Source organism: Zootoca vivipara, chromosome 2, assembly GCF_965207765.1.
Source record: "Zootoca vivipara chromosome 2, rZooViv2.hap1.1, whole genome shotgun sequence".
Taxonomy (NCBI): Eukaryota; Metazoa; Chordata; class Lepidosauria; order Squamata; family Lacertidae; genus Zootoca; species Zootoca vivipara.
In genome coordinates, this window is record NC_142584.1 from 53,805,885 (window position 1) to 53,819,224 (window position 13,340).

Sequence of the window (13,340 nt, forward strand, 5' to 3'; positions counted from 1 at the left end):
TGATTGGCCTGTAGGAGCAGCCAATCAGGCTGCAGGCAGAAGTCAAGCCACAATATAATTGGCCCACAGGTGTAGCCCTGAAGTAGCCAATCACGCAAGGCCCATTGTGTAAATAATGTATATAAGCAGATGGTTTGGGGAAAAGGGCCATTCTTCTCTTCTTCTCCTTGATGACTATGAGCTGAATAAAGAGGATGAAATTCACTCTCGACTCCGAGTATATTTCAGCTTGCGTGCTCACTAACTGCACCGCAGTCAGAGCCTTAAACAGATCAATGGGTGGGCAAGATTGTGGAGGGTGGGGGGAAGACAGCTCTTATAGATAGTCAATTTCAAGCCATAGCAAGTTGCTAGGAGGAGGGGAAAAGCTTACTGAAACCAGATCAGCCAAACCAGGACCAGGTTAAATGGGGGAAGGGCTGTAGCTTCACTTCCAAAAGGTCCCAAATACAATCTCTGGCATCTCCATGTAAGAAAGATTGTGCCAGTGTTGAAAATACTGAGCTGGATGGACCAATGGTTTAAGACAGCTTTCTATGTTCCTGTTGCAAAAGTGGGTGTTGTGCTGACTTGAAGGGCAGGGCTCGTGCTCTGGCTACTACACAGCTTCATGTGGTGATGGATGACAGGCATTTGCCCATAGGCCTGCTCTCAAAATGTCAAGAGAAAGGCAGCTGGAGCTTTGCAATGCAGCAGAGGAAACACAAACCGTTAACTTGAAAGATAAAAACAGATGCAGGATGTCTTTCATAATGAAAGGAATGCTTGCAAGACATAGCTAAGAATACGGCATATCTTTCCATACCGTTGATTGTAGAACAATGCAAAGAGAAGGAAGGAGGCCATCTGCAAGGCAACAATGGGATGCCTGCTCATAGAATGAAATGAGGAGAGGAATGCATGAGGTCCAGTCCTTTGATATGCTTACCATAACTGCAAATCCATCCCTGGAAAGAAGAAAACATAGAGACATGCATGAACAGGGCTGTGCTATTGTACAACTGAATACCTAGAATTTGTCTTGGGTGAGCAATTTAGTATACACAGGATCACAGCATACATTTATAGAGATAAGTTTCTAGCCCTCAGGATTGTGAAGACTGACTTGAAACTAAAGCATGCTAGTAAAGGTAAAGGGACCCCTGACCATTAGGTCCAATCACGGACGACTCTGGGGTTGTGGCGCTCATCTCGCTTTACTGGCCGAGGGAGCCGGCGTACAGCTTCCGGGTCATGTGGCCAGCATGACTAAGCCACTTCTGGCAAACCGGAGCAGCGCACGGAAACGCCGTTTAACTTCCCGCCATTTATCTACTTGCACTTTTATGTGCTTTCGAACTGCTAGGTTGGCAGGAGCTGGGACCGAGCAACGGGAGCTCACCCCGTCGCGGGGATTCAAAGCGCCGACCTTCTGATCAGCAAACCCTAGGCTCAGTGGTTTAGACCACAGCGCCACCCATGTCCTAAAGCATGCTAGTAATACTTGGCAAATTCTCAGAAGTGGGAGGAAAGGAAAAAGGGAAGGAAGTGGTTGTGGGGGCCACATAGCTCTTTGCATTTTCCCCAAATTAGCAAAAGCAAAGCATACTATATAAAATAAGTGAATGTGCTGATTTATTATTAATTAACACAGGCTCCAGAATCCAGCATTTATTTATCAGGTATTTTTGTTAAGCCATGCCAGAGGTCTGCATTAGAAGCAGAGGCTTTGTGAGCTTTGTGACCAATCCACCCAACCATTCCTCCTTCTGCAGAAGTACTTCTATGGCCTCCATTATGAAATGGAGCTTCCTTGCCCAACTTCAGCATTTGCCATTTTTTACATTCTTCAGCATTTGCCATCCTGTCACTTGACAAGGTCGTGTAGAAGAGGGAAGCCTTTTCAGTTTTATTGACATCCCACAATCCTGACAATGGTTAAAGATCAGCAACTTTTAACGCACCTGTGATATTGAGATGGCTCGTCCTTTCTTCTTTTTCTTTTACCAAAAACAACAACAACACAAACCACAAACAGCAACCTTTAACCATTTCATTGGAGACTGAAGAGCAAAAATATGAAGGAAATGGTAGTGGGATGCAGGAAGGAAGGAAGGTTGCATGCTCTTAAACTGTCACCAACCACATCATGATGGGATTGCATCCAATAATAGTATTATTGGCCAGCATCCAAAGTAACCACGTATGGGATTTACTCTCCAAATTGGAAGGTGTTTGGTGAAGCAGGGAAAGTGCAAGTTGCTAATGGTAGTAATGTATGTTAATGTAGGTGGGGGAAGATTCCCAAATGATAAATTTTATATGCTTGGAATTGCACGTGCTGTTTTGAATTTAGTTAGGTCCCAGCTTCTGGGTGTGGCTTTTTATAGCTTGAAGTGTTCCTACACAGCACCCACTTGCTCACGTGCTTGTGGTTACTTGTCCAGTTGGGGCTATGCATGTTAAAGCCTGCTTTTGCAAATGCATACTGCAGACCGGATTAAGGCGTATATGTTTTCAGTGTCTCCACCTGTCCACGAACCAGTTTGCCTTGCAGATACATCATAAACTACTTTGAATTGTAAATAGCTGGGCAGAAGTCATGAAAACAATAGACACCTTTTGCCAGAAAAAAAAACACAGTTCATTCATTCTTTAAGTAGCTTGCAATTTGCAGCTCCCATTTACTTTAATGTAAATACAGCCTTTTACACACTTAACCCTCACTGTAGTCACTGAATGGTCAAACCTTAGGACCCAGCGCTTCAGAGACAATTCAGAATGGATGACAGAGAACAGCACCATTTCAAAAGTAAAATATAGTATCTGAATTGTCCTGCATTATTGTTTCAGAGTTAGAATTAGAGAGTTTAGGTCTGATGTTTTTTATTTATTTTCATTTTATAGGAATGATCTGCTGATATTCTGAATAGTGGACACTTAGCAAAAAGAAAGGGAAAAAGTTATTTCCAGGTAAATCTGCATATAGTAACTGGGAGAAAAACACATTGAAATTCAGTGGTGCTTCCTTCTTAATTGACATGTCTAGATTTCACAGGAAATGATTTATTTCCATTCATAAAAATGGAATGTCTAGATTTCACAGTTATAATTTTAGTCAGAAAACCAACTATTATTTGTAACTATTATGGAACTAAAATAGTTGGAACATGTATTCCTGGGGTTCTTTCAACATTCTTAGTCACATTGCCATCTCTGTCAAGTTCTGGTTGATATGATAGCGATCAAACGTTTTGTGGAAATCTGTGCTTGCAGCTTACAGTACTTCCTGACATGTCCGAATTGGCAAAATGTCTGGGAAAACCCAGATGTATGGTTGTATGGTTTCAATAAAATAAAATAAAATAAAATAAATCAACATCTTGGGTGTGTTTCCTTAAAAAAGCTCAGGAATGTTACATTTTAAAATATGGCAACCGCAACAGTATGACAGTATGTGCAGTGCAGAGTGCAGGCATTTCATGCAAGATTCATGCCCATATCTAGGATTTTCACCCTACATTTTCCTATAAACGTCATGTGACATGCTAATGGGAGTTTGCTTCTAGCCTTCTTGCCATGTTTTAAGTTGCCCTAGTTGTTGCTCTTGTTGTGATTACTTTCTTAAATGATCAATCACATTTCATGTGGTGTAGCGCTATTTTGCCATTGATGACCTTTCTGTCCATTAACCGTTGGTGAACATTCCAGAGTTGTCAATGGAATGCCACATCAGACCACCCAACAAAAACAAAGGGGGAAAGAGTTGAATCAGCTGCTGTCTGTAAATAGATTTGTAACAAAAGGAACGTTTAGTAATACAGGGATAGTTCTATGGTACTCTTTCACCACCTTTTCATTCATCATTAAGAAATTTTGGCACTGCGACTTTGAAAGTGCAGCGAATTGACTTTGCAAATAGTTATTCCAGTCATTGTCCAGACTTTCAGGGTTCTGTTCCAACTCTTATTTCCCCCAAAATTGCTGCCATTCATAGAATTGTGTTCTAGGAAGAAGATAAGATAGGTAAGAAAATAAGGAATAGGTAAGAAAATTTTGCTTTTGGTTACACAACTGATAGCAGTTTCTGACTTGTACAGCTGGGTTACATATCCAGCTTTTAGATTTTAGAGTTGAAAGTCATAAATTTCCATCATGTCACTCTCTTCCCAACTCAGTGTCAATTTGGGAAAAAAAAGTTTTATGTATCATGCATTAGCAATTGGTCACTGAAATTAGTTGTATGAAATACGATGCCATGTTCTGGAAGATCTTCATGTTTATGTACACATAGCTCACTTTTATTAAGGAAAACACATGTATGAGCTTATAGGCTACAATCCTATACCCTATACACACTTACCCCGACTTAAGGCCCATCAAACTCAGTATGACATACCTCTGAGTAGGCATTGCATTGTTATTCCTCAGAAATATTAGAGGACGTGACTGAAAAAGGCCTTTGTTGCTAGAACCCATACTATAGAGCTGCTGCTAATGAGGCTGATGTTAGAAAGATGGAACATTGACAATTAAATATATGCATCAGAAAGTATCAGTAAAAATATTATAGCCACTTATATTTCTATGATTGCAGAGCCCTCTCTATACATATGTCATAGTTTATGTTATCCTAGCTAGGGTCAGATCAGTGTTCTACCTATATCCCAACTGCCCCCCCTTTTAACAATGGCTCTGTCAGGGTGATTCAGAGGAAATATGCAGGAAGCAGAGGCATTAAGGAGTGATTCATTTACCTCCTGTTATTCACGCCCACATTCCAGGGTTTTGTGAATTGTAGACACCCTGCTTAAGAGGATGAGCAGTTTGTAAATGTATTGGCTAGAAGATAATGCACCTTACATAAACCTGGCAAATGTGTGTATGTGTGTACATGTGTGTGTTTTAATCTAAGTATAATATAGCCTACTTATTCAGAAATATGTTTTACAGGTTAAGTGTCCTTAATATACAGTGGTATTTCGCTTTTCAAACATAATCCGTTCTGGAAGACCGTTCGAGTTCTGAAACATCCGAAAACAGAAAACTCAATAGCTGACAGCTAGGCCTCAGGATCTTGCACTCAGAGGAAGCCGTGTGGCATGTTTGTCTTCTGAGGTGTGTTTGAAAACCGTAGCATTTACTTCCAGGTTTGCAGCCTTTGAAAACTGCTGAAATGTTCGTCAATGAAGACATTCAAAAACCGAGCTACCATTGTATTACAAAGGATGCTTACTTTTCAATCTGTAAGAAATTCTTCTGATATGGTGTTCCTTAATTCCAGAATAAGCAAGTAGCACTCGTATTTCTTTTTATCAAGCAATCTTCCCAAATGTATTTTCTTTGCTTGGAAGTACTTGCATAATGACATAACCTCTTAAAACTAAGGAACTGAACTAATGTTCTTCAGCCATGCTAACAACCTATTTATTAGGAGCCTGGTCAATCTATTAAAAGTAAAGGTAAAGGGACCCATGAATGTTAGGTCCAGTCGCGGACGACTCTGGGGTTGCGGCGCTCAACTCGCTCTATAGGCTGAAGGAGCCCGCGTTTATCCGCAGACAGCTTCTGGGTCATGTGGCCAGCATGACTAAGCTGCTTCTGGCGAACCAGAGCAGCGCACGGAAATGTCCTTTACCTTCCCGCCGGAGTGGTACCTATTTATCTACTTGAACTTGACGTGCTAGGTTGGCAGGAGATGGGACCAAACAACGAGAGCTCACCCCGTCGCAGGGATTTGAACCACCAACCTTCTGATCAGCAAGCCTTAGGCTCTGTAGTTTAGCCCACAGCACCACCTGCGTCCCGTATGGTCAATCTATTACCGGACTTCAAAAATACACTCCACACTGGTGAGTTGGCCAGTGTGGGCTGCTGGTCATGATGCTACCATGTTCCATACATGCAGGGCTCTTTTTCAGCTGGAACTCAGTTCCAGAACGTCTGGGTGGGTGCCATTGTCATTATAAGAGAACATAGACAGACTACAACGATAGTTTGACAACCAAATTTCATCGTTACTTTTAGCACCAATAGTTGCTCTGTAAATGCTTTCTGCTTCGCAAGAAAAATAAGCTTTAAAATATCATTGCCTTCTTGGAGATGGGCAGGCAGGGTGGAGGCTGTGGCCGAGAGTAGTTTATGACAATAAACTTTCATTGTAGTCCACTGTTCATATTTCCACAACACTGTCATGCTATTATTTGAATATTTCAGAGTTTGAGGAGGAAGTTTATCACTGTTCACATCTCCACATCCCAGCAATGTTCCTACGCTATGTTTTTGGGGTAGGGATGGTTTTGAAAAAAGGCTGCTTACAAGAACCCTGCAATGTGCCCCCACATTTTGATAGTGGTTTGCAACAACTCTGCCACACAGCCACTGTTAATAGCCCCATATTGCTGCTGCTGTTGGCATCCATCTGTCTCAGGGGTGGGGTGGGGAAATGGAGGAGTGTGCCTTCAGGAGTGAAGTCAAACCATTGGAGAGTTACAGTCAATGCTTTATTGGGGGGGATGACACAGGGGTACTCATACCCCTAAACATTTTGTGAATCTTTGTCCATTTACTGTATTTATTTTCTCCAATTTGAACTATACAATGGTGATTTTCTTGAGTCAAAATGAGAGTACAGTATCCCTAATTTTTTTTAATAGAAAAAAACACTGGTTACAACACCTACTGTGCCTGTAGAGACCAATATGGGAGAGACATGTTTTGTTGCAGCTGGGGCAGATGAAGGCCTCTGGTTGTGCTGGTGGAGATGCACCATGGCATTTCTTCTCTCTGTGCTCCTCTCAGTGATCATTCCTTGTCTGGTCACTATACAGTAGTGGATACACAACTTGTCTGTCTGTCTCCAGGCACTGCAATAATCTTTAAGGGATTCCCGTATTGCAGACAGGAGGACTGAGGGCACAAGGTAGTGGCTTACAGCAACCCTGCAAGATAGCCTTAGGCAGGCATGGCCAAACTTGGCCCGCCAGCTGTTTTGGGACTACAATTCCCATCATCCCTGACCACTGGTCCTGTTAGCTAGGGATGATGGGAGTTGAAGTCCCAAGTTGTAGTTGTAGGGCCAAGTTCCGCCATGCCTGCCTTAGGGGTATCTCCATATTGCACTTTGAGATAGGTGTATTGCATTATGACGATATGCATTTTTAATAAAAAAAATACAACAATAATAATGGTATTTCAAGTGCACTAAACTCAGCCAACGGTGTTGCTATGAATGAATTATCAACGCTCTGCAGCAACGCTCTGGTTAACTGTCACCACTACCGCACCCTCAGTCAAAAGCAGCGGTCAACCAAGTGCAGGCGCGGCTGTGCTCCGCTCGCTTCCACGCAGACACATTAAGCGGCTACCACATTCTAAATGGAACCGGAAGCCAGGGTGTGTGCGTGTAACGTCCCAACTCTATGGTGTTACTCTAGCCTTTCAGTTTCTATGATTCTTCATTCCACGAAGGAGCAATGGTTGTGGGCGGGGTCTAGATCATGTCCCGCCTTTCCCACCAGCCCATTCTGGAGTCGAAAGTCTTATACTCCTCCTCCCCCACCTCCTCCCTCCGCTAATTGATACTCCGTGTAAGGCGCCCGCCTTCGCGGCTTCTGAAAAACTCCCTGGATCGGGTGCATTTTTTGTGGCGAGTGTGAGAAGGGATGGCTTTATGCCCCATTTTTATTTCGGCGAATGGTGGTGGGTTATCTCTAATTTTGTTTCTCTAGAAGGAGAAGTAACGGAGGAAGTTTTGAGTCACTGGTTGAACTTGTGCGCCTCATACCCCGCCCGCGCAGGGGATGAGCAGTCTCTGAGAGGACGAGAACCGTGAAGTTAGCTGCGTCCCTGCGAGCGAACGAGTGAGCGAGAGGCAGCAGGCGGGCCGAAGAAAGTCCGGAGACTTTGGCCGGTAACTTCCAACCAAGCAAGTATCCCGCCCGCTCCCGAGCCGGAGGAGGAGGAGGGCGAAGAAAAGGACGAGCGGACTTCCTCCGCCTGTGGAGGATGAAGCAGCCTCCGCTGCCTGCGCTGCGCGCCCGTCGGGCAGCAGCGGGAGAAGCCTGGAGGAGCCCCGGGCGGGCACCGCGCCACTGAGGGGAGGAAGGGAGCGAACGGGGAACCAGCCCGGGACCCCCGGCCGGACGACGTGCCTGCGCGACCCACGGAGAGCGGTTTGTGTCGCTTCAACGCCCTCAACGGACACACTCTCTCCCCCCCTGGTTGTCCCGCTGACACGGGAGTTCCTTGCTCCGCGTGACAGAATCTCTCTCTCTCTCTCTCGTCAGCCAGCCAGCCAGCGTCTCTCCTCTCCGCCCCACATCTTTTCTCTCTCTTTCACCCCCCCCCCATTTCACTCTCCGCCCCAAATTAGCAAGTCGCAGCGAAGCTTCCGTTTGTACGAGCGGAGTCCCAGCCACAACCCAATTTCCCCTCCTCCCATTCCTCCTCCTAAAATTTCGCCATCGGATTTAACACCCCCCTCATCCCCGCCCTCCATATTTCTGGAATCCGTTGGCTCGCCTTCCCCGCTCCGTCCCTCCCTCTTCCCCATGGCTGAGCCACCCCCTCCCCTCCCAACACCTGGATTCGGCCATGCCACCCCCCTCCTACCCCACTGACCCTCTCGCCAGGTTCCCCCGAGCCCTCCATGTGCTTAATCTGACCCTCTCCACCCCCCCCCCCCGGCGGCTCTCCCTTGGCGCGGATTCTGGAGGAGAATTTGGCCACCCGACTTCCAAACATTTTTTCCTTCCAGAAACCACAAACACTCCCCTCTTTCTCTTTTCCAAAACATTTTCCTCCTTTGAACCTTGTGGAGTTATGAGGTCTTCTCTTGGATCCCGCTCCCAAGATCCTTGCTGGAAGAGAAGAAGCGGTGTGGCCACTGTTTTCATTCCTTGATCGTGCTGTAAAAAGTTTCTAAACCTTGGAAGGAGATGAAACTCTGGATGTTTTCTTCCCTGTTGGACCTCTCTGGAGATGCAGAATATGTATTGGAGGTGCTGAGGTCTTCGTGAAACCTTTTGGTTCCTCAGATTTGCCAGTTGTCTGGAATTACTTTTTAAAAAACACCACCACAACCTCTTCAGACCATTATATTGTTGTAACAAGGGGGTTTGGCAGGACTTGGAGGAAAAAAAACACCCTTTTGTGAACTAGTGCAACTGGATAACAAGAGTAATAGGATGACATCTCTTGTGGATCCCAGGATTAAACAAGCACTGCGGAAAAAGCCATCAGAAAGAACTCAAGAGGTATGTTAATCTGTAAAGGTTTCACTTGGTTTCTTTTCCCCTAAATGTTGGAGCTGCTTCACATAAGCACTCTAGGCTACTTTTGCTTCCATGTAGGACTGCTCACGGAATTTGGGATTTTATCATCACACGTGACAAAGCACACATGTTTGTTTTGCAGTGTGGGATACACTGGTAGAAATGCCTATATGATTGTGACATGAGTATGGGTGAAATACATGTCTATTTGTACATTCCTAAGAAGTGACAAACAACATTTCTTCCAAGGGAATGCAATTTATGTATGAAATAGTTTTGTGTGAAATCATTCCTTATACATACAATTGCAGTGACACACTTTGGGTAATTTTGCAAGAGTTATAAAAAGGAGAGTTGAATACCCTCCTTTTCACTTTAAAGTCCTTCTGTAGCCTTTTGTGAACTTTAAAGAGCTACAGTGCTTAAGACCATAATTTCTTCGTCTCAGAAACACAGTAACTTAGGCTGCATGATGTTGATGTGTCTCAGTAAAAGTTGAATGATACCTATTTTTCAAACATAGTTCTTCAAGATTAAAATGGGTATCTAGACACCTAGTTTAAAATACTTTTTGTATCCCCATATAAATTTTTCACAAAGTACTGTATGTGTGTAGAAATACACAAATCTAATGTGTAGTTGTACACATGTCTGCTCAGAAGTGTCCCATTGAGTTTAATGAGACTTATTCCTAGGGACGCGGTGGCAACGGGTGGCGGGTGGTGCTGTGGGTTAAACCACAGAGCCTAGGGCTTGCCGATCAGAAGGTCAGCGGTTCGAATCTCCACGACGGGGTGAGCTCCCGTTGCTCAGTCCCAGCTCCTGCCAACCTAGCAGTTTGGAAGCATCTCAAAGTGCAAGTAGATAAATAGGTACTGCTCCGGCGGGAAGGTAAATGGTGTTTCTGTGTGCTGCTCTGGTTCGCCAGAAGCGGCTTTGTCATGCTGGCCACATGACCTGGAAGCTGTATGCCGGCTTCCTCGGCCAATAACGCGAGATGAGCGCCACAACCCCAAGAGTAGATCACGACTGCACCTAACGGTCAGGGGTCCCCTTTACCTTTACCTTTTATTCCTAGTGTAGTGGATACAGTATTGGGTTGCAGTGTAGTTATGCTTTAAGCACTGGTGTTAATTAAAACTCTTAACCTGTAACCCAGGGGTCAGCAAACTTTTTCAGCAGGGGGCCGGTCCACTGTCCCTCAGACCTTGTGGGGGCCGGACTATATTTTGAAAAAAAAAGAACAAATTCCTATACCCCACAAATAACCCAGAGATGCATTTTAAATAAAAGGACACATTCTACTCATGTAAAAACACCAGGCAGGGCCCACAAATAACCCAGAGATGCATTTTAAATAAAAGAACACATTCTACTCATTCAAAAACATGCTGAAGCCCGGACTATCCGCGGGCCGGATTTAGAAGGTGATTGGGCCGCATCCGACCCCCGGGCCTTAGTTTTGGGACCCCTGCTGTAACCAGTAATACTTGGGGTTTAATGTAAATTATGTAAGGCCATTGTTGTTAGGCTGTTGTATTTTATTCTCAGCCTGGGAATGTTCTTGTTAAAAGTTCTGAATGGAGTCTTTTGAATCATACTTGCTGTGATTATATGTGGTTGAGAAGGGGGGGGGCACTATGGGAAGATAACCATGCTACAGTTGGCTCTTTTTTAGACAGGGAAGCATCTGTTCTCTGTTGCTACTTCGGTTAGCAAAGAATCCTGGAACAAGAGCCTTCTAGAAAATGTGTTGAAATAGGACATAGAAAATAGTCATTGCCAGTAATCTCAATCGATCTCAAGCGCATTTCTCACTATTTTGTCTTTCTATAATACTTTGACATTCAGATCTAAGAAACTAGGCTTCACTTTACTTCATTTTGTTTCCTGAACTGGCTTTTTTGGAGACCATACAGGTAGACTTGGTTTGTTGTTTTTTAAATTGTTCTGGTTTTTCATTTTGTCCTTATCCCTGGCTTGCCATCCTACAATTGTATCCAGTTCCTGATAAATGCAATTGATAGGAATTGCTTCTTTTCCAATTCGGTTGAAGGATAGTCAGGATTAAGAAGAATAATCTTTAATTTCTATCCAGTATGTGTATATGAGGTTCTGAGCATGTTTCTTTACCTGTTTCTTGTTACCTTTTTAAAGGGATGAGATGGAAATTGAGCTAACCATACATTTGGATAGTAGCAACAGATGCAGCTGGATTCATATTAATCCAGTACTTCTCATGCTATTGCTGTTTAGTTTCTTGCTGAATATTTGAGCATTCAGCAGTCACGTTACAGAGAGTGCCATTCAATTCACCCCTCCTTTTTTTTTTAAAAAAAGAAAGTTAATAACCAAAACAGAAAACCCAAAGGCTATATCTGTCTAAAATAGTGTTGACTAACTGAGGAGACCTGCTAGAAATAAAAAAGCTTGCACTGTTCCATAAAAGATAAGCTAAAGATGTTTGCAAATATTTGGAGGGTGGATATGAACCTTGGGGGTCACTAACTACTTTTGGGTAGTTTGTGGAACAAATGCATTGTTAAATCAAAACTTAGATCACAAAACTCTGTATTTAGGTAAGCTAGAAACAGTTCAGGTACTTAAGTGCTGAAATGTAGGTGCTGGTATAAAATGATAAATTATATATTCTTATGTTCACGTCTGTGTTGGAATAATTAAAATAATTCCAATGCAAAGTGATAACTTCACATATGTAAACTTGTTGGTGATAATCAAAATTCAGGCTTGACCATTTTTCAGTCATTTCTTCCTCAGTGTTGATTGACCTGAAAGGAATTTCAGGCTTGGTTTTATGTAGGTTGGTAACAAGAACTGTTGTATTTGCTGCTTTTAGACAAATAAAACCAAATGCCAAATGTGTACTGCCAAATGTAGTCAAAATATTTAATAAATAAATAAAAGTTCCTTCAGCATCTCCTGTTCAAGTTTCCTTACATCTGACAGAGAGAAATACTTGGTCTCTTATCTCTTCCAAAATGGTGCCATCCAGATGTTGTGGACTACAATTTGGCCCCAGCCAGTAGACAGAGATGATGGGATTGTAGTTGAACAATATCTGGAGGACACATATTGACTCATCCTGGTTTAGGGGAACAAGCCAGGATTGTAAACCATGACTTGAAGTTCGCTTGCTCTATTATTGTGTTACACACATACACACAGCATGGTTTAGGTCAGGCACCCCCAAACTTGGCCCTCCAGCTGTTTTGGGACTACAGTTCCCATCATTCCTGACCACTGATTCTGTTAGCTAGGGATGATGGGCGTTGTAGTCCCAAAACAGCTGGAGGGCCGAGTTTGGGGATGCCTGATTTAGGTTGATTATAGTTTCTTCAGGTTCAGTCATAATAATTAACTTTCGTTGGTTTAAAATAGAAGCAAAAGTATTCTATCTCATATTACAGCAGCAATTAAACAAGCTACTTTTAAAAGAAAGTGTAAGCAAAATCTTCTGAACTCCTAGTTGAGTGGGAAGGGTCCAGGGAATGTGTGAGCCCAAAGCTCACTGCAACTCCTTAATGATTTAGTGTTGAATTTAGTGGATGAATGAGCCTCTGGCTCATGGATTACTTCCATTCTCTTCTCTGTTATGACTGCAATGATGCAATGGGCAGCTTTTACCGGTACTTCCATTTTAAACTTCTTGCAGTTACTTGTTACTACATCTAAACCCCAACAAGCCATAGTTGGTCTTAACCATGGCTTATTCAGACAAGCCAACTTTAAACTGTGTTCTATGATTCTGGCTTGTTTCTGTAAACCATAGTTAAATATTAGCCACAGATACAGCAATAAACCACAGTTAATTGAAGACTGCAGCTGCACTGAGGGAAGAGAAGGAAGACATAGTATTCAATGTTATACAAAGCAAATCAGGCCTATAGGCTTTTATTATATGGGCTACATAGGAGTGGCTTAGATCCAAATAAACACATAGGAAGTTTTCTACTCCTAAGAAGGTTTGGGCTTGTGTTTCTCAAATAGAAGTCCTCATGGAAAACCTCTTTTGAAACTGATGAAAAAAGGAAATGGGAGTCTGCCATTTAAATAAAAAAGGAAGAT

The 13,340-nt window shown here is 43.2% G+C and overlaps 1 protein-coding gene across 7 annotated transcripts in view; it reads left to right on the forward strand.

Annotated features, from left to right (window-relative positions):
* The first annotated feature begins 7,811 nt into the window (after window positions 1-7,811).
* RAPGEF6 (Rap guanine nucleotide exchange factor 6) overlaps window positions 7,812-13,340 on the forward strand; it is a 125,207-nt gene continuing 119,678 nt past the window's right edge. For all 7 annotated transcript variants that reach the window (XM_035105425.3, XM_035105429.3, XM_035105427.3 and 4 more), the window contains exon 1: window positions 7,812-9,236. In XM_035105425.3, coding sequence (XP_034961316.1) covers window positions 9,168-9,236 — 69 coding nt within the window. In that variant the 5' untranslated portion in view covers window positions 7,812-9,167. The remainder of the gene's footprint in view (window positions 9,237-13,340) is intronic.